Genomic DNA, 24,148 nt, shown 5'->3' with positions numbered 1-24,148 from the left:
CACAATCTTAAATAATAGGAGCTCATACTTATAAACAAAAAATCGATTCGGCACTATACAGAATTACAGCGTGCAATTCTCGTATCAATTCAATATGCGTGGATTTTAACTCGTTTACTCCCAATAACTTATAAATACGTTTTGGGTTTGTTTTTTTAAGTGTCCCAAAGACGTATTTATACGTTTGTTTGTTTTTTAATGCTAGAGCATACAGTATGCTTTGATGCAGTCTCAACTGCAAAGAACGGTTGCAGAAATGGTAGTTATTACAGAAATGGCCAGCAGGTGGCAGCAGAGCAAAAGAGATCAACCAGGGCCACGTTGAAAAAAAAAAAAGCTCAATTACTCAGAATTTTAAATAGATTTGTGAAAATTGATTAAACTTAGCTATATTCTAATGCTAATTGCTGCAAAATAGAAACACATATATACTTTTTTTTTCATTATGAAAAAGAAGAGACTAATCTTTCTTTTGATAGGTTCTATGTTTTTAGAGCAATAGAACACAATATTCTGTGGGCCTTGCAAAATCAGTCAAAATCAAGTAAAACAGCCGGGAGCAAACGGGATTGCTTCTGTGAAAATGGCTGGAAGCGAATGAGTTAAACATTCACCAGATGGTGCTAGAACTGCACAAATGGAAATCAACCCAACTATTTTGAACAGATGTGCTGCTTTTAATATCGTGACATGACGACGATATGTTGTGGCAGTTTTAATATCGCGATATCACAGTTATCTTTACATCCCTACTGGCTAGCAGTGATTTATAAGTTTAAGGAAGTTACATTTTGAAATCAATGAATAGTCGAGTTTATTCAATGTGAAGCATGTCAATAAAACAAGTTAATCTATTTGTCGTACCGTCTCCTTGTCTGCTTTGAGATCATCAATCTCCTTGTCCTTGGACTGCAGCTGCTGCTGCTGTTGCTCAATGAGGTCCAGCTGCAGCAGCAGGATCTGCCGCAAACAGTTGGCCTGCGTGTGAGGGTTCGCCGGACTCTTGCGGAGGTTCTTCCACTTGCCCTCGGACGACACTTCGATGGACGCGGCGCCGAGGACGCCGTCGGCATCCTTTGGCGTGTTGTTGTTCGGAGTCATCTGAGGGTTTTCCATATTGTCCACAGAGAGGGGTTTGCCTTTCACCGGGGTTCCCTCACCCCCCATTGGACCGACAGGGGTCAGAACCCCCACGGCGGCGGCGGCCCGGTCTGCTTCGACGACTTCCAAGACGTCGCCGCTCATGTAAGTCTGCTCCGATCCCTTGGACCTGCTCGGGATCTTGTCGGCCCACCGGAAGTCCCCTGGAGCATCCGAGGTCGAGTCACGTGACTCCCTCCTGAGGCTCACGGGAAGCAACGAGAATGCCCCGCCTATGGCGTTAGCAGTTGGCTTGGACCCCAGATGCGGACCCGGGAAGGCTCTCATGCTCATGGCGACTGTTCATGGTGCGACTGTGGCTGGCTGCCCCCTGTAGAGTGCACACAAACCAGATGTATTTTTCTTAAAATATAGAATTTGGAGGTAGTGGATATCTCTGCCTAATTTTGTGCCACCGCTGGTGGTAAAAGCGCTCACATCGGAGTTTCAAACAATTAAAAATTGTCTTTTGCAACCAAGCAGGTCTGATTGATTTCCTAGGGGAAAAAAAAAAAGTAGAAGGAACGTACCCTCCGATATTCACTCATAAACTTAAATATTTTGTTTCTGCTCAGGCTAAAACTAACTGTCACCAGTCCAGGGTGGTTTCTGCTTCTCACCCAAAGTCAACAGTATAGCCTCCAACAAATTCGCTACCATAGTGAGGATAAGTGATACAGAAAACGGAGACGTTGACCCTTTGGTGTTGGGGTTAAGAAACAATGTTGAAGTGAGCTGAGTAGCTTAATTTAGTCAGGCCATAGCCTTATCCAATAGAAAGAAAAAAAAAACCGTTCCAGCATTTTTAGCATTGATAAGCAATTACAAACCATTTAGTCCCTTTCCTCTCATCCATGGGCATTACACCATGTGGTTTAATCTTTCTAGAGAAATATGATAAAATAAACGAGTATTTTTTTTTTAAGAATAAGAAAACGTCTAAGAAAAAATACATTTAAATACTGTACAAAAGTCTTTCTTTGAGCGAGCCATAAGCACCTGTGCGAATGATCACATTTTCATCATTCTTGCCTCAATTTGAGCAAACCCTGCAAAGAAACGTAAAGACACGCTTTTGTTTGTGACACTCACGGCTGTGTCGACTCGTGTCTTGTCTGAACAAATACGCTCGCCTGCTTCATGTTGTTACTTTACGTCAAGTCTGCGTTCCCCTTCCTTTTTCATACGAGTCACACGCCGGGGTTCGAATTCCAAGCAAAGCTACGCAAGCGCGCACACGCCATACAAACACGAAAGAACTGCAACACTTCGGCGACGAACAACTCACGTTTGCGTTGATTTAGCCGAAGTGTGTCGAGACGTTCAAGGACCCGGGAGTGGCAGTGGGGCAACCTCCATTTTAGCGCCTCCATTTTAGCTTGCCGTGAAAAAACAATAACAGCTACCTAGCGCCAGTGGCTAGCCTGCTAGCTTAGCCACACACGCAAAAAACAGGCGTCCAAAGCAACGCCGCCAAACCGAACGCGTCTCAATACTTAGAACCCTCACACGTGTTTAAAAACCTACTGTGTGCAATTTTGAGCTTACCCGGGCTATAAGTGAAGTCCACGAACAATACTCGTCATGTTCCCTCCTCAAGTCTAGTTTTAAAGCGTTCTCTACTGCGCATGCGCGATGTGTTGGCTGGCCATGTCTTGCTTTGAGGTTTCCATGAGGACACATCACAGATCACACCAAATCATCAGTCAACCAGACATGTGGCGCAATAGTGTGGAAATCATTTTAAAAGGGATAACCATAATCAAAGTATCCCGGTAGCATGTAATTCTTGAAGCGCTAGTAGTTTTCATGTTTTATTTACTCGTTACTAAATCACTCTAATGTATTTTCGTTTTTGGAAGACAGTCCTTTCTTTGAAATAGATAATCCGCATTTTTTCCACCCAAACTTCTCATTTTTTCGTTTAAATTTATACAGTTTGAGAAACGTGAAAATTGAGTTGCAATATTCGCCAAGCCTCAAGGGGGCGACGTTTAGAAAATCCTTGTTTATTTCCCACCAAACAGACAAAATGGAAACGCTTGCGCGGAAGTAGCCTAAACCTCTGCCATTTGAAGCAAATGTCCCTAAAAATTTTACATTTTTCATCGCACTTTAACTTGAAATACATCTGTAAGCTGAATCCTATAGAGCTAGCGGGTTTAAATTGTTGCGTATTTTGGTGTAAATTGAGAAAAGTGCTCGCTTAGACTTAAGTAAACATAACGTGTTGTTTAGCTTCCTTCGTAACATCTAAAGTTGTCATCACTTTGGACATTATCGGTGTCTATTATCATCATTTCATTATTATTATTTTTCTTATTAAAATCAAAATGCACCGGAGAGGCGTCGGTGCGGGCGCCATCGCCAAAAAGAAGCTAGCAGAGGTAAGAAAACATTCTATTTAATTCAGTGTTATGTAATTAAAATATAACAAACATCTGAGCTGTCAACACTGAAAGCAAACCTCATATATAAAAGCTATGAAAAAATAAACATCACCAACATTAAAATTTATAAGTGTAGTAGGCCTAACTATTCATCAAAAACGAGGTTTTCTCCCTAAAAATTACATTTAATATTGTAAACCACTGTAACACTGTATTACACATAAAAGTAAAGTAAAGGTTGAACAAAGTTAAACGTTTGAAAACAAACAACTCTAAAAAATAAATAAATGAAAATGTACATAAAAGTTAAAGTACTACTGAACTGTTGTTGGGCAGGGATTCATTCATAATTCGAATAAATAAATTCAAGTAAAATGTCTTAATGAATTGACACCATTGTTTTTTGACTGAATTTACAGTTGCATTTTCTTTTCAGGCCAAATACAAAGAGAGAGGAACTGTTCTTGCAGAGGATCAAATAATTCAGGCAAGTTCATTCACTTTGTTACTTGAAGTGTGTCCACAACAGCACCGTGTTAGTTATTTTTCCTTTCCATATCGGTCAGATGTCCAAGCAGTTGGACACATTCAAGTCCAACCTGGAGGAGTTTGCCAGCAAGCACAAACAGGAAATCCGCAAGAGTTCCCAGTTCCGGGTCCAGTTTCAGGAGATGTGTGCCACTATTGGAGTTGACCCGCTTGCCTGTCAGAATCACTATTAAGAAGAATGTTTGAACTTACTCTTGAGTGTATTTTTTTTTGTAAATACAAGTTTGTTTTGTTGACAGCCGGCAAAGGTTTCTGGTCAGAGATGCTTGGCGTGGGTGACTTCTACTATGAACTCGGCGTGCAGATTATCGAGGTTTGCTTGGCTCTCAAGCACAGAAATGGAGGTTAATTAAATGATAACACCATTTTATTACCATCACAGAGGTCACAGGAGTGATGAACTTTGCTCTTGTTTTTTTGCCAGGACTCATCACTTTGGATGAACTCCATCATAGGGTGCTTAAGGGACGCAGTAAATACGCTCAGGATGTCAGCCAGTAAGTTTCTTCGAGAAAATAGTTTATAATTTAATGCAAAGTCAAATCCTCAAGTTGCATGATTAAAGCCATTACATTAAACCCAGGGATGATTTGGTCCGAGCCATCAAGAAACTCAAAGTCATGGGCAACGGTTTCGGGATGATTCCGGTGGGCGGCTCCTACTTGGTGCAGTCTGTCCCGGCGGAGCTCAACATGGATCACACGGTGGTCCTGCAGCTGGCTGAAGTAAGCCATACACACATAAAAAAAAAAAAAAAAAAAAGTTTCATCTCTAGTCCTACAAACCAGTTCTGCTTGTCACTGATTTGTAGAAGAAGGGCTATGTGACGGTGAGCGAGATAAAGGACAGTCTCAAGTGGGAGAAGGAGCGAGCGAGTCACGTCCTGGTGAGTCCATGTCAACAGTGTCTGGGCCACAAGGATGGTGGATATGGCCTTAAAATGAAATATTAAAACAACTTTTGTTAATACATCACATCATATCATAGCAAATCAGCCCCTTTAGCATCATTCTAATCTGTGTTGTCATTGCCAGGACCACCTACTGAAGGAGGGCCTGGCCTGGCTGGACTCTCAGGCATTGGGCGAGCCGCAGTACTGGCTGCCCGCCCTCTTCTCCGAGCTCACCTCCCGTGATGTCACGCCCGAGGAGGCCAATCAAATGAGCCCCTGACGGTGATGATGTGTATCCCCAGTTAAGCCCCTGCAACATTTTGATATTCAAAATTTTATAAATTATTTTCTAAGCTCCCATGTATCCGGTCAAGCCCCAGGAGAGAAAAAATCCTGGATCCGTGTACCCGGGCCTGACCAAACCGAGGATGGGGACTTGTTAGTGCATATTGTGTCATCGCAAGGGGGCGTGTTTAATGCGTGTGTACGAAATGCCAGTACAGTGAACCCCTATTCAAACACCTGCAATAGGTGAAAATTCACAACATATGTACACCAAAATGTTCAACCAAACCACATGATGTCATGTATACTAGTCCTCAGTACTGCCCGGCCTGTTGCGACACATCATGCTACTACACTGATGGCTTGCGACACTAAATTTAGACTTCATTGTATACTGTAAAATGTCGTAATAAAAACTACCACCAAAAATCTGTAATATAGCAGGAGAACACTGTAATGTCAACACATCAATGTCAATGTTATCAAAAAACAGCTGAGCCTTTTTTTTTTTTTTTATGTCAGCGGACAGTTTATTGTCAAAAAAAACATGTCATATCAATAAAAATATATTTAGACTGTTGTGATTTCTTTAAGACTGTGCAAAGCTTTAGCAATCTTTCAGCTCTTCTAAAAGCAACGATTCTCAGCCGAGACCAAAAAGTGGGTCATCGAAATGTAGTAATACGGTAAATAAAATACATTTTGAGGTTATGAACTAGTTTGCCTCAGTGTTAAGAATATGTGGTCATGCAGTGGAAGAAAGCATACTCAGTTACAGCCGTCCTTGCTATTAATTTTATATTAATGGCCAAGATGTTTTTCATAAAGATATTGACTGTAATGCTGACCTTACTATTGCTTTTGGTTAGGTTAGACTATTGACACATTATTCCTATAAATGTACAATTAGTAAAATTAAATTTAACTGACTTGCCTTTAATTTATGGAAAATATTACCTTGACAGGCATGCGCCAAAAACATTCTTACTTGGGGTGGAACGGTACGTTCAATATAGTACACATCTTTACCATACTGAGATCCTACATGGAACATCCAGTATTTGACAAAAAAATAATTGTCAATATTATATTCTCATGCAACATCAAAAGTTATGATTCTTTGCTACAATGTAGTCAGTGTACAGATTTTATAGTGTAAATTAAAAACGTTCAAAATAACAGTATTGTAGAGTCTAAAGTAGACTGATGGTAACAAAAGTGAGTACACCCCGAAGTGAAAATGTCCAATTTGAGCAGGTGTATTAAATTTCGTGCTACTGCTCTCACGCTCTTTCAGAAAAAGAAGAGCTCACTGTCAAGGTATAAGTGACATTTGGTAGATGTATTTTGTACAATCGTGAAATTTAATTTTACATGCAGTTGTCACGTTCATCCTAATCCCGTGTAGTTAAAAATAAAATGTACATATTCGTAAATGCTATTTGTGCACAGTAGATTTTCTTGTTTGTCAACTTCTATATAAGTGGGTCTCGACTTAGCGGCAATAGGGAAATACAAAAATCAATGCCCAAGACCACCTTCCTGCTTTTAAACCACTCAGTTGCTTCTTATTTAGAAACACTTTGCAGGTGCTTTTCACAATCACATCTCGTGACTGTAGACGTGGTCTTCAAACACGTTCTGCTCCATGTCGTCGCAGATGAGCGTGCAGAAGGGACACACTTGATGATTGCGCTCGTGACACTCCACCTCCGCCCGCGTACTTCCCGGAAAGCATTCCAGACAGTGGCGGCACATCAAAATCGGCTGGTGGAGGTGGAAGGACACATTAACTCATTCACTCCCAACCATTTTCACTTAAGTATTTTCCTGGATTTTGACAGATTTTTCAAGGCCCGCGAAATATGTTCTATTGCTATAAAAAATGGAACATACCAAAAGAGAGATTAAAGTCTCTTCTTTTATCAGGGAAAAAAAGTATATTCCTATCTGTTTCCGCTGTGCAGCAATTAGCAATAGAACATAGCTAAGTTTCATCGTTTTTCACAATTCTGCTTAGAACTGTGGGGAAGTCAGCTTTTTTTTTAACATGGCCTGGTTGATCTCTTATACTCTGCTGCCACTCAACCATTTTCTGCAGTAGAGAGACTGCATCAAAGCCTTCTCTATGCTCTGGCATAAAAACAACAACAACAACAACAAACGTATAAGTACGTCTTTGGGACACTTAAAACATTTACAATATGACGTATTTATACGTTTTTGGGAGCTAATGAGTTAAAAACATGCCGTCAAAAGATAAGACCCTGCGAAGTGTCATTTTGAATTGAGGTCGGCATGGCTCAGTGGTAGAGTGATCATCTCCTAGCATAGCAGGAGCTGACCACTGGTGTGTGAATGGGTAAATGTGAGGCACTGTAAAGCGCTTTGAGCACCGTACGGTGTAGTTAAAGCGCTTTATAAAAAGCAGTCCATTTACCAAAAGAGCCACTTTAAAAAGTGCTAGCAGAGGATGATCACATTTAAAACACAATATATGAGGTTCTCTACCTGGTCTTCCTCATCATCTTCTACAATGCTCACTGCAAAAAAGCACAGCATCAGATGAAGACCAATATTAACGGACACATCACCAATGCTAATGCTAAACGTGGTCGTACACTGACCTATGTTGTCATATGAGGGGTCACATGTCTCTAGTGTGTCTGGCTGTATCGTGCCACAGAGGGGTGTCGAGGTGGCGTCAGGGTGCACTGAGTGGGCGGGCGGTGGCGTTTGAAGGTCATCCAAAGTCCTGCGCAGCTCCTCAATGTCATGTGTGAGCTTCTAGCAACAAAATGGAGGCCAAAGTGAGGACAGCAGCAAAATGTGCAACTTCAACAAATAAATGATGTTTACATGGTTCTCCTGAGCAAGCTCCTGGTTGTGGCGTTTTAGCATGGACGTCAAATTGTTTTTCTCCTCGATCACAGCGTCCTTGTCCGCGATCACTGTGTGGGCGTCTCGGAGTTGTAGCTGTAAGACCAAAAAGAAACGCGGGTACAATATGACATGAACTATGACGTACAATTAGAATAAAATTGAATTAGTGGTTAGCATTAGCATCTCTGCCTGACCTGTCTGAGGTTCAGGGTTAAAATCTTTTCTCTGGCCTATTTTGTACCTCAGTTTGTAGCAGAAGTCCGTTGTCATCACCTGAGTTTGGATTGGACTGTGTGCACTCAGCAAGGCTATGTTCCTGAAGTTCCACCTGATTGGTCATGTGGATCAACATCTCCTCCTGGAGAAAAGACGCAACACAATGTTGACATGGTCGTAAACATAGACAAGCGTATGGGCAAATCAAACCTTCAAGCGCTGGATTTCTTCACATTGTTCCTGCAAAGTGCACAGAAGGCGTTCGTTCTGCTCCTTCATCCGACAAAGTTCTGATGCGAGTTCATCGTGTTTGTCCTGTGAAGGATACAGTCAACTCGTGCACATCTGGCATCATCACACATGATCTTCGAAAAAAAAAGACCTTCCAGACAGCAGTTTCTCGTCTCTCCTCCTGTAGAGCTTTTTCCAACTCTTCATTTTGCTGTCGGATGTGATACGCCTCGTCCTTCAGAGCTGCTTTCTCACGATCACTCTGCTCCACTTGTTCCTGTTTCCACACAATACACGTGAAAACTCATTCAGAAATGTACAGCTTTAGAAGAAAATAGGTCAAGGAGCTACACAGATTGCAGCCCCGTGTCCTCAAGTCTCGAGCCAAGCACAGCCTGTACGGGATGTAAATATAAAAAGGTTGTCTGAAATGTGGCGCAACAGGACAAAACTCTTACTCACAGGTGAGTGAAGATGGAGTAGTTTGAGCCAACAAGTTTGTTGCTTGGAGGAGTTTTGTGGGAAGAAAAAGGAGCAAGCAGTCTTTCGGTCACAAGATTAAGCAAACAATGTCAGTGACCCTGATGTGATTTGAACACACAACCTTCTGATCTGGAGTCAGACGCTCTACCGTTGCGCCACAAGGTCTGGTTGTCATTGTACCACATAAATGCAACAGGACAGAACTCTTAGTCACAGGTGAGCCAGAATCGAGTAGTTTAAGCCAACAAGTGTGTTGCTTGGAGTAGTTTTGTGGGAAGGAAGAGTAGCCAACAGTCTTTCAGTCACAAGATAAAGCAAAAGGTCTCAGTGACCCTGAGGTGATTTGAACACACAACCTTCTGATCTGGAGTGAGAGGCGCTACCATTGCGCCACAATGTCTGTCTATCAACAATCCACAAAAATGCAATCGGACAGTATTCTTAATCACAGGTGCCAAAAATCTTATCAAGAAAGTTTCGAGAAGAGAAAGCCGGCAAGTGTTTTTTGCATGGAGGAGTTTTTTGGGAAGGAAGAGGAGCCAGCACTCTTTCAGTCACAAGATGAAGCAAAAGTTCTCAGTGACCCTGATGTGATTTGAACACACAACCTTCTGATCTGGAGTCAGACGCGCTACCATTGCGCCACAAGGTCTGTCGACCAACGGTCCACAAAAAGGCAACAGGACAGTATTCTTAATCACAGGTGAATTCTCAAGACAGTTTCGAGAAGAGTAAGCCTGCAAGTGTTTTTGCTTGGAGGAGTTTTGTGTGAAGGAAAATGAACATGGAGTCTTTTGGTCACAAGATGAAACAAACGATGTCAGTGACCCTGATGTGATTTGAACACAAAACCTTCTGATCTGGAGTCAGACGCGCTACCATTGCGCCACAAGGTCTGGTTGTCATTGTACCACATAAATACAACAGGAGAGAACTCTTACTCACAGGTGAGCCAGAAACAAGTAGTTTAAGCCAACAAGTGTGTTGCTTGGAGGAGTTTTGTGGGAAGGTTAGAGTAGCCAGCACTCTTTCAGTCACAAGATGAAGCAAAAGGTCTCAGTGACCCTGATGTGATTTGAACACACAACCTTCTGATCTGGAGTCAGACGCGCTACCATTGCGCCACAAGGTCTGTCTAACAATGTTCCACAAAAATGCAACAGGACAGTATTCTTAATCACAGGTGAGCTATCAAGACAGTTTCGAGAAGAGTAAGCCTGCAAGTGTTTTTGCTTGGAGGAGTTTTGTGTGAAGGAAAATGAGCATGGCGTCTTTTGGTCACAAGATGAAGCAAAAGACGTCAGTGACCCTGATATGATTTGAACACACAACCTTCTGATCTGGAGTCAGACGCGCTACCATTGTGCCACAAGGTCTGACCATCAGTGAACACATAAATGCAACAGGACAGAACTCTTAGTCACGGGTGAGCCAGAAAATTGAGTCATTTTAGCCGACAAGTGTGTTGCTTGGAGGAGTTTTGTGGGAAGGAAGAGCAGCCAACAGCCTTTCAGTCACAAGATGAAGCAAAAGGTCTCAGTGACGCTGATGTGATTTGAACACACAACCTTCTGATCTGGAGTCAGACGCGCTACCATTGCATCACAAGGTCAGGGTACCAGTACACAATGTAAATGCAACAGGAGAGAAGTTTTGATCACAAGTGCCAGGTCAAAAATCTTACCAAGACAGTTTGGAGAAGAGTCAGCCTTCAAGTTTGTTTGGAGAAGTTTTGTGGGAAGAAAGACTCGCCAGCAGTCTTTCAGTCACAAGATGAAGCAAAAGGTCTCAGTGACCCTGATGTGATTTGAACACACAACCTTCTGATCTGGAGTCAGACGCGCTACTATTGCGCCACAAGGTCTGGTTGTCATTGTACCACATAAATACAACAGGAGAGAACTCTTACTCACAGGTGAGCCGGAAGGTGGAGTAGTTTAAGCCTACAAGTGTGTTTGTTTGGAGAAGTTTTGTGGGAAGGAAGAGTCGCCAACAGTCTTTCAGTCACAAGATAAAGCAAAAGGTCTTAATGACCCTGATGTGATTTGAACACACAACCTTCTGATCTTGAGTCAGAAGTGCTACCATTGCGCCACAAAGTCTGGTTATCAGTGTACCACATAAATGCAACAGGACAGAACTCTTAGTCACAGTTGGGCAAGTATTTTTTGAGTAGTTTAAGCCTACAAGTGTGTTGCTTGGATGGGAAGGTAGAGGAGCCAACAGTCTTTCAGTCACAAGATGAAGCAAAAGGTCTCAGTGAACCTGATGTGATTTGAACACACAACCTTCTGATCTGGAGTCAGACGCGCTACCATTGCACCACAAGGTCTGTCGACCAATGGTCCACAAAAATGCAACAGGACAGTATTCTTAATCACAGGTGAATTCTCAAGACAGTTTCGAGAAGAGTAAGCCTGCAAGTGTTTTTGCTTGGAGGAGTTTTGTGTGAAGGAAAATGAACATGGAGTCTTTTGGTCACAAGATGAAACAAACGATGTCAGTGACCCTGATGTGATTTGAACACACAACCTTCTGATCTGGAGTCAGACGCGCTACCATTGCGCCACAAGGTCTGGTTGTCATTGTACCACATAAATACAACAGGAGAGAACTCTTACTCACAGGTGAGAAAAAAGTAGTTTAAGCCAACAAGTGTGTTGCTTGGAGGAGTTTTGTGGGAAGGTTAGAGTAGCCAGCACTCTTTCAGTCACAAGATGAAGCAAATGGTCTCAGTGACCCTGATGTGATTTGAACACACAACCTTCTGATCTGGAGTCAGACTCGCTACCATTGCGCCACAAGGTCAGGGTATGATGCACAGAGTAAATGCAACAGGAGAGAAGTTTTGATCACAAGTGGGGCTAAGAGTTTGGAGAAAAGTCAGCCTTCAGGGTGTTTTTGCTTGGAGGAGTCTTGTGGGAAGAAAAAGGAGCAAGCAGTCTTTCGGTGACAAGATGAAGAAAACGATGTCAGTGACCCTGATGTGATTTGAACACACAACCTTCTGATCTGGAGTCAGACGCGCTGCCATTGCGCCACAAGGTCTGGTTGTCATTGTACCACATAAATACAACAGGAGAGAACTCTTAGTCACAGGTGAGCCAGAGTAGTTTAAGCCGACAAGTGTGTTGCTTGGAGGAGTTTTGTGGGAAGGAAGAGTAGCCAACAGTCTTTCAGTCACAAGATAAAGCAAAAGGTCTCAGTGACCCTGATGTGATTTGAACACACAACCTTCTGATCTGGAGTCAGACGCGCTACCATTGCGCCACAAGGTCTGGCTATTAGTGTACCACATAAATGCAACAGGACAGAACTCTTACTCACAGGTGAGCCAGAAACACGTAGTTTAAGCCAACAAGTGTGTTGCTTGGAGGAGTTTTGTGGGAAGGTTAGAGTAGCCAGCACTCTTTCAGTCACAAGGTGAAGCAAAAGGTCTCAGTGATCTTGATGTGATTTGAACACACAACCTTCTGATCTGGAGTCAGACGCGCTACCATTGCTCCACAAGGTCTGTCTGCCAAAGATCCACAAAAATGCAACAGGAAAGTATTCTTAATCACAGGTGAGCTATCTTATCAAGACAGTTTCGAGAAGAGTAAGCATGCATGTGATTTGGCTTGGAGGAGTTTTGTGTGAAGGAAAATGTGCATGCATCTTTTGGTCACAAGATGAAGCAAACGATGTCAGTGACCCTGATGTGATTTGAACACACAACCTTCTGATCTGGAGTCAGACGCGCTACCATTGCGCCACAAGGTCAGGTTACCAATTCACAACGTACATGCAACAGGAGAGTAGTTTTGATCACAAGGGGTTAAACGAAGACTGGAGAAAAGTCAGACTTCAGGGTGTTTTTGCTTGGAGGAGTCTTGTGGGAAGGAAAAGGAGCATGCAGCCTTTTGGTCACAAGATGAAGCAAACAACCTCAGTGACCCTGATGTGATTTGAACACACAACCTTCTGATCTGGAGTCAGACGCGCTACCATTGCGCCACAAGGTCTGGCTATCAGTGTACCACATAAAAGCAACAGGACAGAACTCTTACTCACAGGTGGGCCAGAAGGAGGATTCGTTTTAGCCTACAAGTGTGTTGCTTCGAGGAGTTTTGTGGGAAGGTGAGAGTCGCCAGCACTCTTTCAGTCACAAGATGAAGCAAAAGGTCTCAATGACCCTGATGTGATTTGAACACACAACCTTCTGACCTGGAGTCAGACGCGTTCCCATTGCGCCACAAGGTCAGGTTACCAGTTCACAACGTACATGCAACAGGAGAGAATTTTTAATCACAGTGAAAGGTCAAAAATCTTACCAAGACAGTTTGGAGAAGAGTCAGCCTTCAAGTGTTTTCGCTTGGAGGAGTTTTGTGGGAAGGAAGAGCAGCCAACAGTCTTTCAGTCACAAGATGAAGCAAAAGGTCTCAGTGACGCTGATGTGATTTGAACACACAACCTTCTGATCTAGAGTCAGACGCGCTACCATTGCACCACAAGGTCAGGGTACCAGTACACAATGTAAATGCAACAGGAGAGAAGTTTTGATCACAAGTGCCAGGTCAAAAATCTTACCAAGACAGTTTGGAGAAGAGTCAGCCTTCAAGTTTGTTTGGAGAAGTTTTGTGGGAAGAAAGACTCGCCAGCAGTCTTTCAGTCACAAGATGAAGCAAAAGTTCTTAGTGACCCTGATGTGATTTGAACACACAACCTTCTGATCTGGAGTCAGACGCGCTACCATTGCGCCACAAGGTCTGTCGGCCAATGGTCCACAAAAATGCAACAGGACAGTATTCTTAATCACAGGTGAATTCTCAAGACAGTTTGGAGAAGAGTCAGCCTGCAAGTGTTTTTGCTTGGAGGAGTTTTGTGTGAAGGAAAATGAACATGGAGTCTTTTGGTCACAAGATGAAGCAAAAGGTCTCAGTGACCCTGATGTGATTTGAACACACAACCTTCTGATCTGGAGTCAGACGCGCTACCATTGCGCCACAAGGTCAGGATAACAGTGTACCACATAAATGCAACAGAACTCTTAGTCACAGGTGAGCCAGAAGAGATCGTTTAAGCCTACAAGTGTGTTGCTTGGAAGAGTTTTGTGGGAAGGAAGAGGAGCCAGCACTCTTTCAGTCACAAGATGAAGCCAAAGTCTGAGTGACCCTGATGTGATTTGAACACACAACCTTCTGATCTGGAGTCAGACGCGCTACCATTGCGCCACAAGGTCAGGATACCAGTGTACCACATAAATGCAACAGAACTCTTAGTCACAGGTGAGCCAGAAGAGATCGTTTAAGCCTACAAGTGTGTTGCTTGGAAGAGTTTTGTGGGAAGGTGAGAGTCGCCAGCACTCTTTCAGTCACAAGATGAAGCAAAAGGTCTCAATGACCCTGATGTGATTTGAACACACAACCTTCTGATCTGGAGTCAGACGCGCTACCATTGCGCCACAAGGTCTGTCTATCAATGTTCCACAAAAATGCAACAGGACAGTATTCTTAATCACAGGTGAGCTATCAAGACAGTTTCGAGAAGAGTAAGCCTGCAAGTGTTTTTGCTTGGAGGAGTTTTGTGTGAAGGAAAATGAGCATGGCGTCTTTTGGTCACAAGATGAAGCAAAAGATGTCAGTGACCCTGATGTGATTTGAACACACAACCTTCTGATCTGGAGTCAGACGCGCTACCATTGTGCCACAAGGTCAGACCATCAGTGAACACATAAATGCAACAGGACAGAACTCTTAGTCACGGGTGAGCCAGAAAATTGAGTCATTTTAGCCGACAAGTGTGTTGCTTGGAGGAGTTTTGTGGGAAGGAAGAGCAGCCAACAGTCTTTCAGTCACAAGATGAAGCAAAAGGTCTCAGTGACGCTGATGTGATTTGAACACACAACCTTCTGATCTGGAGTCAGACGCACTACCATTGCGCCACAAGGTCTGGCTATTAGTGTACCACATAAATGCAACAGGACAGAACTCTTAGTCACAGTTGGGCAAGTATTTTTTGAGTAGTTTAAGCCTACAAGTGTGTTGCTTGGATGGGAAGGAAGAGGAGCCAACAGTCTTTCAGTCACAAGATGAAGCAATAGGTCTCAGTGAACCTGATGTGATTTGAACACACAACCTTCTGATCTGGAGTCAGACGCGCTACCATTGCGCCACAAGGTCGGGGTACCATGCACAGCGTAAATGCAACAGGAGAGAAGTTTTGATCACAAGTGGGGCTATGGAGAAAAGTCAGCCTTCAGGGTGTGTTTGCTTGGAGGGGTTTTGTGGGAAGGAAGAGTAGGCAGCAGTCTTTCAGTCACAAGATGAAGCAAAAGGTCAGTGACCCTGATGTGATTTGAACACACAACCTTCTGATCTGGAGTCAGACGCGCTACCATTGCGCCACAAAGTCTGATTGTCATTGTACCACATAAATACAACAGGAGAGAACTCTTACTCACAGGTGAGCCAGAAGGTGGAGTAGTTTAAGCCTACAAGTGTGTTTGTTTGGAGAAGTTTTGTGGGAAGGAAGAGTCGCCAACAGTCTTTCAGTCACAAGATAAAGCAAATGGTCTTAATGACCCTGATGTGATTTGAACACACAACCTTCTGATCTGGAGTCAGAAGTGCTACCATTGCGCCACAAAGTCTGGTTATCAGTGTACCACATAAATGCAACAGGACAGAACTCTTAGTCACAGTTGGGCAAGTATTTTTTGAGTAGTTTAAGCCTACAAGTGTGTTGCTTGGATGGGAAGGAAGAGGAGCCAACAGTCTTTCAGTCACAAGATGAAGCAATAGGTCTCAGTGAACCTGATGTGATTTGAACACACAACCTTCTGATCTGGAGTCAGACGAGCTACCATTGCGCCACAAGGTCTGTCGACCAATGGTCCACAAAAATGCAACAGGACAGAACTCTTACTCACAGGTGAGCCAGAAACACGTAGTTTAAGCCAACAAGTGTGTTGCTTGGAGGAGTTTTGTGGGAAGGTTAGAGTAGCCAGCACTCTTTCAGTCACAAGGTGAAGCAAAAGGTCTCAGTGACCTTGATGTGATTTGAACACACAACCTTCTGATCTGGAGTCAGACGCGCTACCATTGCGCCACAAGGTCTGTCTGCCAAAGATCCACAAAAATGCAACAGGAAAGTATTCTTAATCACAGGTGAGCTATCTTATCAAGACAGTTTCGAGAAGAGTAAGCCTGCATGTGATTTGGCTTGGAGGAGTTTTGTGTGAAGGAAAATGTGCATGCATCTTTTGGTCACAAGATGAAGCAAAAGATGTCAGTGACCCTGATGTGATTTGAACACACAACCTTCTGATCTGGAGTCAGCCGCGCTACCATTGCGCCACAAGGTCAGGTTACCAATTCACAACGTACATGCAACAGGAGAGAAGTTTTGATCACAAGGGGTTAAACGAAGACTGGAGAAAAGTCAGACTTCAGGGTGTTTTTGCTTGGAGGAGTCTTGTGGGAAGGAAAAGGAGCATGCAGCCTTTTGGTCACAAGATGAAGCAAACAACCTCAGTGACCCTGATGTGATTTGAACACACAACCTTCTGATCTGGAGTCAGACGCGCTACCATTGCGCTACAAGGTCTGGCTATCAGTGTACCACATAAAAGCAACAGGACAGAACTCTTACTCACAGGTGGGCCAGAAGGAGGATTCGTTTTAGCCTACAAGTGTGTTGCTTCGAGGAGTTTTGTGGGAAGGTGAGAGTCGCCAGCACTCTTTCAGTCACAAGATGAAGCAAAAGGTCTCAATGACCCTGATGTGATTTGAACACACAACCTTCTGACCTGGAGTCAGACGCGTTCCCATTGCGCCACAAGGTCAGGTTACCAGTTCACAACGTACATGCAACAGGAGAGAATTTTTAATCACAGTGAAAGGTCAAAAATCTTACCAAGACAGTTTGGAGAAGAGTCAGCCTTCAAGTGTTTTCGCTTGGAGGAGTTTTGTGGGAAGGAAGAGCAGCCAACAGTCTTTCAGTCACAAGATGAAGCAAAAGGTCTCAGTGACGCTGATGTGATTTGAACACACAACCTTCTGATCTAGAGTCAGACGCGCTACCATTGCACCACAAGGTCAGGGTACCAGTACACAATGTAAATGCAACAGGAGAGAAGTTTTGATCACAAGTGCCAGGTCAAAAATCTTACCAAGACAGTTTGGAGAAGAGTCAGCCTTCAAGTTTGTTTGGAGAAGTTTTGTGGGAAGAAAGACTCGCCAGCAGTCTTTCAGTCACAAGATGAAGCAAAAGTTCTTAGTGACCCTGATGTGATTTGAACACACAACCTTCTGATCTGGAGTCAGACGCGCTACCATTGCGCCACAAGGTCTGTCGGCCAATGGTCCACAAAAATGCAACAGGACAGTATTCTTAATCACAGGTGAATTCTCAAGACAGTTTGGAGAAGAGTCAGCCTGCAAGTGTTTTTGCTTGGAGGAGTTTTGTGTGAAGGAAAATGAACATGGAGTCTTTTGGTCACAAGATGAAGCAAAAGGTCTCAGTGACCCTGATGTGATTTGAACACACAACCTTCTGATCTGGAGTCAGACGCGCTACCATTGCGCCACAAGGTCAGGATAACAGTGTACCACATAAATGCAACAGAACTCTTAGTCACAGGTGAGCCAGAAGAGATCGTTTAAGCCTACAAGTGTGTTGCTTGGAAGAGTTTTGTGGGAAGGAAGAGGAGCCAGCACTCTTTCAGTCACAAGATGAAGCCAAAGTCTGAGTGACCCTGATGTGATTTGAACACACAACCTTCTGATCTGGAGTCAGACGCGCTACCATTGCGCCACAAGGTCAGGATACCAGTGTACCACATAAATGCAACAGAACTCTTAGTCACAGGTGAGCCAGAAGAGATCGTTTAAGCCTACAAGTGTGTTGCTTGGAAGAGTTTTGTGGGAAGGTGAGAGTCGCCAGCACTCTTTCAGTCACAAGATGAAGCAAAAGGTCTCAATGACCCTGATGTGATTTGAACACACAACCTTCTGATCTGGAGTCAGACGCGCTACCATTGCGCCACAAGGTCTGTCTATCAATGTTCCACAAAAATGCAACAGGACAGTATTCTTAATCACAGGTGAGCTATCAAGACAGTTTCGAGAAGAGTAAGCCTGCAAGTGTTTTTGCTTGGAGGAGTTTTGTGTGAAGGAAAATGAGCATGGCGTCTTTTGGTCACAAGATGAAGCAAAAGATGTCAGTGACCCTGATGTGATTTGAACACACAACCTTCTGATCTGGAGTCAGACGCGCTACCATTGTGCCACAAGGTCAGACCATCAGTGAACACATAAATGCAACAGGACAGAACTCTTAGTCACGGGTGAGCCAGAAAATTGAGTCATTTTAGCCGACAAGTGTGTTGCTTGGAGGAGTTTTGTGGGAAGGAAGAGCAGCCAACAGTCTTTCAGTCACAAGATGAAGCAAAAGGTCTCAGTGACGCTGATGTGATTTGAACACACAACCTTCTGATCTGGAGTCAGACGCGCTACCATTGCGCCACAAGGTCTGGCTATTAGTGTACCACATAAATGCAACAGGACAGAACTCTTAGTCACAGTTGGGCAAGTATTTTTTGAGTAGTTTAAGCCTACAAGTGTGTTGCTTGGATGGGAAGGAAGAGGAGCCAACAGTCTTTCAGTCACAAGATGAAGCAATAGGTCTCAGTGAACCTGATGTGATTTGAACACACAACCTTCTGATCTGGAGTCAGACGCGCTACCATTGCGCCACAAGGTCGGGGTACCATGCACAGCGTAAATGCAACAGGAGAGAAGTTTTGATCACAAGTGGGGCTATGGAGAAAAGTCAGCCTTCAGGGTGTGTTTGCTTGGAGGGGTTTTGTGGGAAGGAAGAGTAGGCAGCAGTCTTTCAGTCACAAGATGAAGCAAAAGGTCAGTGACCCTGATGTGATTTGAACACACAACCTTCTGATCTGGAGTCAGACGCGCTACCATTGCGCCACAAAGTCTGATTGTCATTGTACCACATAAATACAACAGGAGAGAACTCTTACTCACAGGTGAGCCAGAAGGTGGAGTAGTTTAAGCCTACAAGTGTGTTTGTTTGGAGAAGTTTTGTGGGAAGGAAGAGTCGCCAACAGTCTTTCAGTCACAAGATAAAGCAAATGGTCTTAATGACCCTGATGTGATTTGAACACACAACCTTCTGATCTGGAGTCAGAAGTGCTACCATTGCGCCACAAAGTCTGGTTATCAGTGTACCACATAAATGCAACAGGACAGAACTCTTAGTCACAGTTGGGCAAGTATTTTTTGAGTAGTTTAAGCCTACAAGTGTGTTGCTTGGATGGGAAGGAAGAGGAGCCAACAGTCTTTCAGTCACAAGATGAAGCAATAGGTCTCAGTGAACCTGATGTGATTTGAACACACAACCTTCTGATCTGGAGTCAGACGAGCTACCATTGCGCCACAAGGTCTGTCGACCAATGGTCCACAAAAATGCAACAGGACAGAACTCTTACTCACAGGTGAGCCAGAAACACGTAGTTTAAGCCAACAAGTGTGTTGCTTGGAGGAGTTTTGTGGGAAGGTTAGAGTAGCCAGCACTCTTTCAGTCACAAGGTGAAGCAAAAGGTCTCAGTGACCTTGATGTGATTTGAACACACAACCTTCTGATCTGGAGTCAGACGCGCTACCATTGCGCCACAAGGTCTGTCTGCCAAAGATCCACAAAAATGCAACAGGAAAGTATTCTTAATCACAGGTGAGCTATCTTATCAAGACAGTTTCGAGAAGAGTAAGCCTGCATGTGATTTGGCTTGGAGGAGTTTTGTGTGAAGGAAAATGTGCATGCATCTTTTGGTCACAAGATGAAGCAAAAGATTTCAGTGACCCTGATGTGATTTGAACACACAACCTTCTGATCTGGAGTCAGCCGCGCTACCATTGCGCCACAAGGTCAGGTTACCAATTCACAACGTACATGCAACAGGAGAGAAGTTTTGATCACAAGGGGTTAAACGAAGACTGGAGAAAAGTCAGACTTCAGGGTGTTTTTGCTTGGAGGAGTCTTGTGGGAAGGAAAAGGAGCATGCAGCCTTTTGGTCACAAGATGAAACAACCTCAGTGACCCTGATGTGATTTGAACACACAATCTTCTGATCTGGAGTCAGACGCGCTACCATTGCACCACAAGGTCTGGTTGTCATTGTACCACATAAATACAACAGGAGAGAACTCTTAGTCACAGGTGAGCCAGACTAGTTTAAGCCTACAAGTGTGTTTCTTGGAGGAGTTTTGTGGGAAGGAAGAGTAGCCAACAGTCTTTCAGTCACAAGATAAAGCAAAAGGTCTCAGTGACCCTGATGTGATTTGAACACACAACCTTCTGATCTGGAGTCAGACGCGCTACCATTACGCCACAAGGTCAGGGTATGATGCACAGAGTAAATGCAACAGGAGAGAAGTTTTGATCACAAGTGGGGCTAAGATTTTGGAGAAAAGTCAGCCTTCAGGGTGTTTTTGCTTGGAGGAGTCTTGTGGGAAGAAAAAGGAGCAAGCAGTCTTTCGGTGACAAGATGAAGCAAACGACGTCAGTGACCCTGATGTGAATTGAACACACAACCTTCTGATCTGGAGTCAGACGCGCTGCCATTGCGCCACAAGGTCTGGTTGTCATTGTACCACATAAATACAACAGGAGAGAAGTCTTAGTCACAGGTGAGCCAGAGTAGTTTAAGCCTACAAGTGTGTTGCTTGGAGGAGTTTTGTGGGAAGGAAGAGTCGCCAACAGTCTTTCAGTCACAAGATAAAGCAAACGGTCTCAGTGACCCTGATGTGATTTGAACACACAACCTTCTGATCTGGAGTCAGACGCGCTACCATTGCGCCACAAGGTCTGGCTATTTGTGTACCACATAAATGCAACAGGACAGAACTCTTACTCACAGGTGAGCCAGAAACACATAGTTTAAGCCAACAAGTGTGTTGCTTGGAGGAGTTTTGTGGGAAGGTTAGAGTAGCCAGCACTCTTTCAGTCACAAGATGAAGCAAACGATGTCAGTGACCCTGATGTGATTTGAACACACAACCTTCTGATCTGGAGTCAGACGCGCTACCATTGCGCCACAAGGTCAGGTTACCAATTCACAACGTACATGCAACAGGAGAGAAGTTTTGATCACAAGGGGTTAAACGAAGACTGGAGAAAAGTCAGACTTCAGGGTGTTTTTGCTTGGAGGAGTCTTGTGGGAAGGAAAAGGAGCATGCAGCCTTTTGGTCACAAGATGAAACAAAAAACCTCAGTGACCCTGATGTGATTTGAACACACAACCTTCTGATCTGGAGTCAGACACGCTACCATTGCGCCACAAGGTCTGGTTGTCATTGTACCACATAAATACAACAGGAGAGAACTCTTAGTCACAGGTGAGCCAGACTAGTTTAAGCCTACAAGTGTGTTGCTTGGAGGAGTTTTGTGGGAAGGTTAGAGTAGCCAGCACTCTTTCAGTCACAAGATGAAGCAAAAGGTCTCAGTGACCCTGATGTGATTTGAACACACAACCTTCTGATCTGGAGTCAGACGCGCTACCATTGCACCACAAGGTCTGACCATCAGTGAACACATAAATGCAACAGGACAGAACTCTTACTCACAGGTGGGCCAGAAGGAGGATTCGTTTTAGCCTACAAGTGTGTTGCTTCGAGGAGTTTTGTGGGAAGGTGAGAGTCGCCAGCACTCTTTCAGTCACAAGATGAAGCAAAAGTTCTCAGTGACCCTGATGTGATTTGAACACACAACCTTCTGACCTAGAGTCAGATGCGTTCCCATTGCGCCACAAGGTCAGGTTACCAGTTCACAACGTACATGCAACAGGAGAGAACTTTTAATCACAGTGAAAGGTCAAAAATCTTAACAAGACAGTTTGGAGAAGAGTCAGCCTTCAAGTGTTTTCGCTTGGAGGAGTTTTGTGGGAAGGAAAAGGAGCAAGCAGTCTTTCAGTCACAAGATGAAGCAAAAGGTCTCAGTGACCCTGATGTGATTTGAACACACAACCTTCTGATCTGGAGTCAGACGCGCTACCATTGCGCCACAAGGTCAGGATACCAGTGTATCACATAAATGCAACAGAACTCTTAGTCACAGGTGAGCCAGAAAAGATCGTTTAAGCCTTCAAGTGTGTTGCTTGGAAGAGTTTTGTGGGAAGGAAGAGTAACCAGCAGTCTTTCAGTCACAAGATGAAGCCAAAGTCTGAGTGACCCTGATGTGATTTGAACACACAACCTTCTGATCTGAGCCACATTGAGCCACAAGGTCAGGTTACCAGTTCACAACGTAAATGCAACAGGAGAGAACTTTTAATCACAGTGAAAGGTCAAAAATCTTAACAAGACAGTTTGGAGAAGAGTCAGCCTTCAAGTGTTTTTGCTTGGAGGAGTTTTGTGGGAAGGAAGAGTAGCCAACAGTAGATTATTTTTTTTTATACTGATTATTAATATTTTTTTCCACTGATCTTTTTTTTACATGTAGATTTTTTTTAAACCAGAAAATTTTAAGGGTAAAAAAATATGGGTGTTAGGAAAAAAAAAATAAAAAATCTAATTTAAGTGCAGAAAATGAAGATACTTCCACAAATGCATTCCAGAAGAGTGGAAGCTGACTCAACATTTGTGTCCCAACACATTTGCTTGTATAGTACATGAAGCCAATCTCTTGTGGGTTTATGTGCGCGTGCACGCGTATGTCTGTGTTTACCTGTGTAGTAATGACGAGCAGGTCGCTATCCGTGCTGTTTGCCGCACTTTGCTCGTCGTTGTCATCCTGTGCTTTGAAGCAAAAGGGCGTGCTGGCACCGCACACTTGACCCGAGCTGTCCACGTAGCAGAACTGGTAGAAGTCCAACTCGTCTTTGGGCAGGTAGTAATCTAACAAATGCAGATTTCGATTTTAAGACCATATCACTTGATTCACTACTTTTTTTTTTTTTTTTTTTTTTGCCATGGGAAAAATGTGTTTACAAACGAGAACCACTTGTTATTGTTTGACTTTGGAGAACCTGAAGAACTTGAATGCAAATGATAAGAAGCTCAAAATTGAAAACACAACAAAGTGGATGACTCAGAAATAAAATGTAAGTGCGGAGTCCCACCTTTAAAATAAGCGTGCCTGGTCGATGACTGTTCTTGGCTCGAGTCCCCGCACGACTCCACCCACACGAAGGTGTGATAGTCCTTGGTGGTGCTCCAGCCTACCTGGAGAAATCAAAGGGAAACACATGCAGGAAGTACTCAAGACCCCCCCCCCCCCCCCCCTCAAAAAAAGTGAGAAGTAACCAATTAACCAACTGATTTTTCATGCATCTATACTATACTTAATTTGTGTATTAAAACGACCACATATTGTGCTCGAACGGATCAATATCATTTGTATTCATTACATGGAGTAATAATAAGATGATATTAAAGTGTTGTGTTACTATTCGATCCATATACATAGCTAGTTTTATATGCCTGCAAAAAATATTAATCAGCAATCACCTTAAAGATGCCCACCCAGTCGCGTGGACTGGGCTGGAAGTGTGCAGCGAGGGTGTAGCAGCAGCTGAGGGAGGTCGCAGGCAAGTACGAGTGCGGGACGTCCCTGAACGCCACCTGTGAGAAGGCGCAAGTGGAGTTGTGCATGCTGGAATAAAAAAATAAATAAATGCACGCTGATTATCAGGCCTTGGTGAGTGAAGACAACAGGTGTCACCGAGACATAACAGTGACATGACACTTCCTCTTTTTAAAGTCTCTTTGCCCTCGTCTTCTTTTCTATTTTTTAAACCTGGTCTGCACTTGTTTACAAAATCAACTTCTTAAAAAGTCTGCACCAACTCGCTCGTTTAAACAACTCCCACCATTTAGTCATTTGTAAAATAATGATCACGTTTGTCATAAAGCGTCACGGTGACCAATAAATAATGAATAATAGAACAACAACAAGAGCTGAGATGACGACGTAAAGCTTGTGAAAGAGGGTAAAACTTACATGTTTTTGTTGTCGCTGCGTTCGACGATTGGCACTCCGATCTGCAAGTAACTTGGTGCGTTCATGGAACCTCGGATTAGTG

General features: G+C 43.7%; 3 protein-coding genes and 50 non-coding genes across 57 annotated transcripts in view; 1 reads left to right on the top strand and 52 right to left on the bottom strand.

Annotated features, from left to right (window-relative positions):
- Positions 1 to 2,851, bottom strand: part of msl1b (MSL complex subunit 1b) — a 7,673-nt gene extending 4,822 nt beyond the window's left edge. The window contains exons 1-3 of one of the 5 annotated variants that reach the window (XM_077501724.1): positions 2,689 to 2,786; positions 2,140 to 2,189; positions 865 to 1,471 (exon numbers count right to left, since the gene is read on the bottom strand). In XM_077501724.1, the coding sequence (XP_077357850.1) occupies positions 865 to 1,434 (570 nt within the window). In that variant the 5' untranslated portion in view covers positions 1,435 to 1,471; positions 2,140 to 2,189; positions 2,689 to 2,786. The other 4 variants (XM_077501728.1, XM_077501723.1, XM_077501727.1 and 1 more) reach the window with 4 other exon arrangements.
- On the top strand, positions 2,347 to 5,831 carry snf8 (SNF8 subunit of ESCRT-II). Its single transcript, XM_077501731.1, has 8 exons — positions 2,347 to 3,527; positions 3,967 to 4,017; positions 4,097 to 4,235; positions 4,319 to 4,423; positions 4,504 to 4,576; positions 4,663 to 4,804; positions 4,891 to 4,965; positions 5,114 to 5,831. The coding sequence occupies exons 1-8, from the start codon at positions 3,474 to 3,476 to the stop codon at positions 5,249 to 5,251; spliced, it is 777 nt and encodes a 258-aa protein (XP_077357857.1). The 5' UTR covers positions 2,347 to 3,473; the 3' UTR covers positions 5,252 to 5,831.
- calcoco2 (calcium binding and coiled-coil domain 2) lies at positions 4,020 to 24,148 on the bottom strand. The gene is made up of 11 exons (XM_077501729.1): positions 24,067 to 24,148; positions 23,574 to 23,718; positions 23,186 to 23,288; positions 22,792 to 22,961; positions 8,738 to 8,863; positions 8,566 to 8,670; positions 8,381 to 8,497; positions 8,116 to 8,232; positions 7,884 to 8,043; positions 7,768 to 7,799; positions 4,020 to 7,023 (listed from the first exon to the last, which is right to left on the bottom strand). Exons 1-11 carry the CDS (start codon positions 24,129 to 24,131, stop codon positions 6,859 to 6,861), a joined length of 1,305 nt encoding a protein of 434 aa, XP_077357855.1. The 5' UTR covers positions 24,132 to 24,148; the 3' UTR covers positions 4,020 to 6,858.
- On the bottom strand, positions 9,163 to 9,234 carry trnaw-cca (transfer RNA tryptophan (anticodon CCA)). Its single transcript has one exon. It is a non-coding gene; the product is annotated as a tRNA-Trp (tRNA).
- Positions 9,650 to 9,721, bottom strand: trnaw-cca (transfer RNA tryptophan (anticodon CCA)). Its single transcript has one exon. It is a non-coding gene; the product is annotated as a tRNA-Trp (tRNA).
- On the bottom strand, positions 9,894 to 9,965 carry trnaw-cca (transfer RNA tryptophan (anticodon CCA)). Its single transcript has one exon. It is a non-coding gene; the product is annotated as a tRNA-Trp (tRNA).
- On the bottom strand, positions 10,130 to 10,201 carry trnaw-cca (transfer RNA tryptophan (anticodon CCA)). Its single transcript has one exon. It is a non-coding gene; the product is annotated as a tRNA-Trp (tRNA).
- Positions 10,374 to 10,445, bottom strand: trnaw-cca (transfer RNA tryptophan (anticodon CCA)). The gene has a single exon. It is a non-coding gene; the product is annotated as a tRNA-Trp (tRNA).
- On the bottom strand, positions 10,862 to 10,933 carry trnaw-cca (transfer RNA tryptophan (anticodon CCA)). The gene has a single exon. It is a non-coding gene; the product is annotated as a tRNA-Trp (tRNA).
- On the bottom strand, positions 11,100 to 11,171 carry trnal-caa (transfer RNA leucine (anticodon CAA)). The gene has a single exon. It is a non-coding gene; the product is annotated as a tRNA-Leu (tRNA).
- Positions 11,330 to 11,401, bottom strand: trnaw-cca (transfer RNA tryptophan (anticodon CCA)). The gene has a single exon. It is a non-coding gene; the product is annotated as a tRNA-Trp (tRNA).
- Positions 11,574 to 11,645, bottom strand: trnaw-cca (transfer RNA tryptophan (anticodon CCA)). Its single transcript has one exon. It is a non-coding gene; the product is annotated as a tRNA-Trp (tRNA).
- trnaw-cca (transfer RNA tryptophan (anticodon CCA)) lies at positions 11,806 to 11,877 on the bottom strand. The gene has a single exon. It is a non-coding gene; the product is annotated as a tRNA-Trp (tRNA).
- On the bottom strand, positions 12,046 to 12,117 carry trnaw-cca (transfer RNA tryptophan (anticodon CCA)). Its single transcript has one exon. It is a non-coding gene; the product is annotated as a tRNA-Trp (tRNA).
- Positions 12,276 to 12,347, bottom strand: trnaw-cca (transfer RNA tryptophan (anticodon CCA)). The gene has a single exon. It is a non-coding gene; the product is annotated as a tRNA-Trp (tRNA).
- Positions 12,512 to 12,583, bottom strand: trnaw-cca (transfer RNA tryptophan (anticodon CCA)). Its single transcript has one exon. It is a non-coding gene; the product is annotated as a tRNA-Trp (tRNA).
- trnaw-cca (transfer RNA tryptophan (anticodon CCA)) lies at positions 12,760 to 12,831 on the bottom strand. The gene has a single exon. It is a non-coding gene; the product is annotated as a tRNA-Trp (tRNA).
- On the bottom strand, positions 13,002 to 13,073 carry trnaw-cca (transfer RNA tryptophan (anticodon CCA)). The gene has a single exon. It is a non-coding gene; the product is annotated as a tRNA-Trp (tRNA).
- trnaw-cca (transfer RNA tryptophan (anticodon CCA)) lies at positions 13,240 to 13,311 on the bottom strand. Its single transcript has one exon. It is a non-coding gene; the product is annotated as a tRNA-Trp (tRNA).
- On the bottom strand, positions 13,747 to 13,818 carry trnaw-cca (transfer RNA tryptophan (anticodon CCA)). The gene has a single exon. It is a non-coding gene; the product is annotated as a tRNA-Trp (tRNA).
- Positions 13,991 to 14,062, bottom strand: trnaw-cca (transfer RNA tryptophan (anticodon CCA)). The gene has a single exon. It is a non-coding gene; the product is annotated as a tRNA-Trp (tRNA).
- Positions 14,219 to 14,290, bottom strand: trnaw-cca (transfer RNA tryptophan (anticodon CCA)). Its single transcript has one exon. It is a non-coding gene; the product is annotated as a tRNA-Trp (tRNA).
- Positions 14,449 to 14,520, bottom strand: trnaw-cca (transfer RNA tryptophan (anticodon CCA)). The gene has a single exon. It is a non-coding gene; the product is annotated as a tRNA-Trp (tRNA).
- On the bottom strand, positions 14,693 to 14,764 carry trnaw-cca (transfer RNA tryptophan (anticodon CCA)). The gene has a single exon. It is a non-coding gene; the product is annotated as a tRNA-Trp (tRNA).
- Positions 14,929 to 15,000, bottom strand: trnaw-cca (transfer RNA tryptophan (anticodon CCA)). Its single transcript has one exon. It is a non-coding gene; the product is annotated as a tRNA-Trp (tRNA).
- Positions 15,159 to 15,230, bottom strand: trnaw-cca (transfer RNA tryptophan (anticodon CCA)). Its single transcript has one exon. It is a non-coding gene; the product is annotated as a tRNA-Trp (tRNA).
- Positions 15,391 to 15,462, bottom strand: trnaw-cca (transfer RNA tryptophan (anticodon CCA)). Its single transcript has one exon. It is a non-coding gene; the product is annotated as a tRNA-Trp (tRNA).
- Positions 15,629 to 15,700, bottom strand: trnaw-cca (transfer RNA tryptophan (anticodon CCA)). The gene has a single exon. It is a non-coding gene; the product is annotated as a tRNA-Trp (tRNA).
- trnaw-cca (transfer RNA tryptophan (anticodon CCA)) lies at positions 15,859 to 15,930 on the bottom strand. The gene has a single exon. It is a non-coding gene; the product is annotated as a tRNA-Trp (tRNA).
- trnaw-cca (transfer RNA tryptophan (anticodon CCA)) lies at positions 16,095 to 16,166 on the bottom strand. The gene has a single exon. It is a non-coding gene; the product is annotated as a tRNA-Trp (tRNA).
- trnaw-cca (transfer RNA tryptophan (anticodon CCA)) lies at positions 16,343 to 16,414 on the bottom strand. The gene has a single exon. It is a non-coding gene; the product is annotated as a tRNA-Trp (tRNA).
- On the bottom strand, positions 16,585 to 16,656 carry trnaw-cca (transfer RNA tryptophan (anticodon CCA)). Its single transcript has one exon. It is a non-coding gene; the product is annotated as a tRNA-Trp (tRNA).
- Positions 16,823 to 16,894, bottom strand: trnaw-cca (transfer RNA tryptophan (anticodon CCA)). The gene has a single exon. It is a non-coding gene; the product is annotated as a tRNA-Trp (tRNA).
- trnaw-cca (transfer RNA tryptophan (anticodon CCA)) lies at positions 17,330 to 17,401 on the bottom strand. Its single transcript has one exon. It is a non-coding gene; the product is annotated as a tRNA-Trp (tRNA).
- On the bottom strand, positions 17,574 to 17,645 carry trnaw-cca (transfer RNA tryptophan (anticodon CCA)). Its single transcript has one exon. It is a non-coding gene; the product is annotated as a tRNA-Trp (tRNA).
- On the bottom strand, positions 17,802 to 17,873 carry trnaw-cca (transfer RNA tryptophan (anticodon CCA)). The gene has a single exon. It is a non-coding gene; the product is annotated as a tRNA-Trp (tRNA).
- trnaw-cca (transfer RNA tryptophan (anticodon CCA)) lies at positions 18,032 to 18,103 on the bottom strand. Its single transcript has one exon. It is a non-coding gene; the product is annotated as a tRNA-Trp (tRNA).
- trnaw-cca (transfer RNA tryptophan (anticodon CCA)) lies at positions 18,276 to 18,347 on the bottom strand. The gene has a single exon. It is a non-coding gene; the product is annotated as a tRNA-Trp (tRNA).
- On the bottom strand, positions 18,512 to 18,583 carry trnaw-cca (transfer RNA tryptophan (anticodon CCA)). Its single transcript has one exon. It is a non-coding gene; the product is annotated as a tRNA-Trp (tRNA).
- Positions 18,742 to 18,813, bottom strand: trnaw-cca (transfer RNA tryptophan (anticodon CCA)). Its single transcript has one exon. It is a non-coding gene; the product is annotated as a tRNA-Trp (tRNA).
- On the bottom strand, positions 18,974 to 19,045 carry trnaw-cca (transfer RNA tryptophan (anticodon CCA)). Its single transcript has one exon. It is a non-coding gene; the product is annotated as a tRNA-Trp (tRNA).
- On the bottom strand, positions 19,212 to 19,283 carry trnaw-cca (transfer RNA tryptophan (anticodon CCA)). The gene has a single exon. It is a non-coding gene; the product is annotated as a tRNA-Trp (tRNA).
- On the bottom strand, positions 19,442 to 19,513 carry trnaw-cca (transfer RNA tryptophan (anticodon CCA)). Its single transcript has one exon. It is a non-coding gene; the product is annotated as a tRNA-Trp (tRNA).
- trnaw-cca (transfer RNA tryptophan (anticodon CCA)) lies at positions 19,678 to 19,749 on the bottom strand. Its single transcript has one exon. It is a non-coding gene; the product is annotated as a tRNA-Trp (tRNA).
- On the bottom strand, positions 19,926 to 19,997 carry trnaw-cca (transfer RNA tryptophan (anticodon CCA)). The gene has a single exon. It is a non-coding gene; the product is annotated as a tRNA-Trp (tRNA).
- Positions 20,164 to 20,235, bottom strand: trnaw-cca (transfer RNA tryptophan (anticodon CCA)). The gene has a single exon. It is a non-coding gene; the product is annotated as a tRNA-Trp (tRNA).
- On the bottom strand, positions 20,394 to 20,465 carry trnaw-cca (transfer RNA tryptophan (anticodon CCA)). Its single transcript has one exon. It is a non-coding gene; the product is annotated as a tRNA-Trp (tRNA).
- Positions 20,634 to 20,705, bottom strand: trnaw-cca (transfer RNA tryptophan (anticodon CCA)). The gene has a single exon. It is a non-coding gene; the product is annotated as a tRNA-Trp (tRNA).
- Positions 20,864 to 20,935, bottom strand: trnaw-cca (transfer RNA tryptophan (anticodon CCA)). Its single transcript has one exon. It is a non-coding gene; the product is annotated as a tRNA-Trp (tRNA).
- trnaw-cca (transfer RNA tryptophan (anticodon CCA)) lies at positions 21,100 to 21,171 on the bottom strand. The gene has a single exon. It is a non-coding gene; the product is annotated as a tRNA-Trp (tRNA).
- Positions 21,342 to 21,413, bottom strand: trnaw-cca (transfer RNA tryptophan (anticodon CCA)). Its single transcript has one exon. It is a non-coding gene; the product is annotated as a tRNA-Trp (tRNA).
- On the bottom strand, positions 21,573 to 21,644 carry trnaw-cca (transfer RNA tryptophan (anticodon CCA)). Its single transcript has one exon. It is a non-coding gene; the product is annotated as a tRNA-Trp (tRNA).
- Positions 22,065 to 22,136, bottom strand: trnaw-cca (transfer RNA tryptophan (anticodon CCA)). The gene has a single exon. It is a non-coding gene; the product is annotated as a tRNA-Trp (tRNA).

This window comes from Festucalex cinctus, chromosome 17 (genome assembly GCF_051991245.1).
Source record: "Festucalex cinctus isolate MCC-2025b chromosome 17, RoL_Fcin_1.0, whole genome shotgun sequence".
Taxonomy (NCBI): domain Eukaryota; kingdom Metazoa; phylum Chordata; class Actinopteri; order Syngnathiformes; family Syngnathidae; genus Festucalex; species Festucalex cinctus.
Note: the sequence above shows the minus strand (reverse complement) of the source record. Positions and strands in the feature narration are given on the sequence as shown.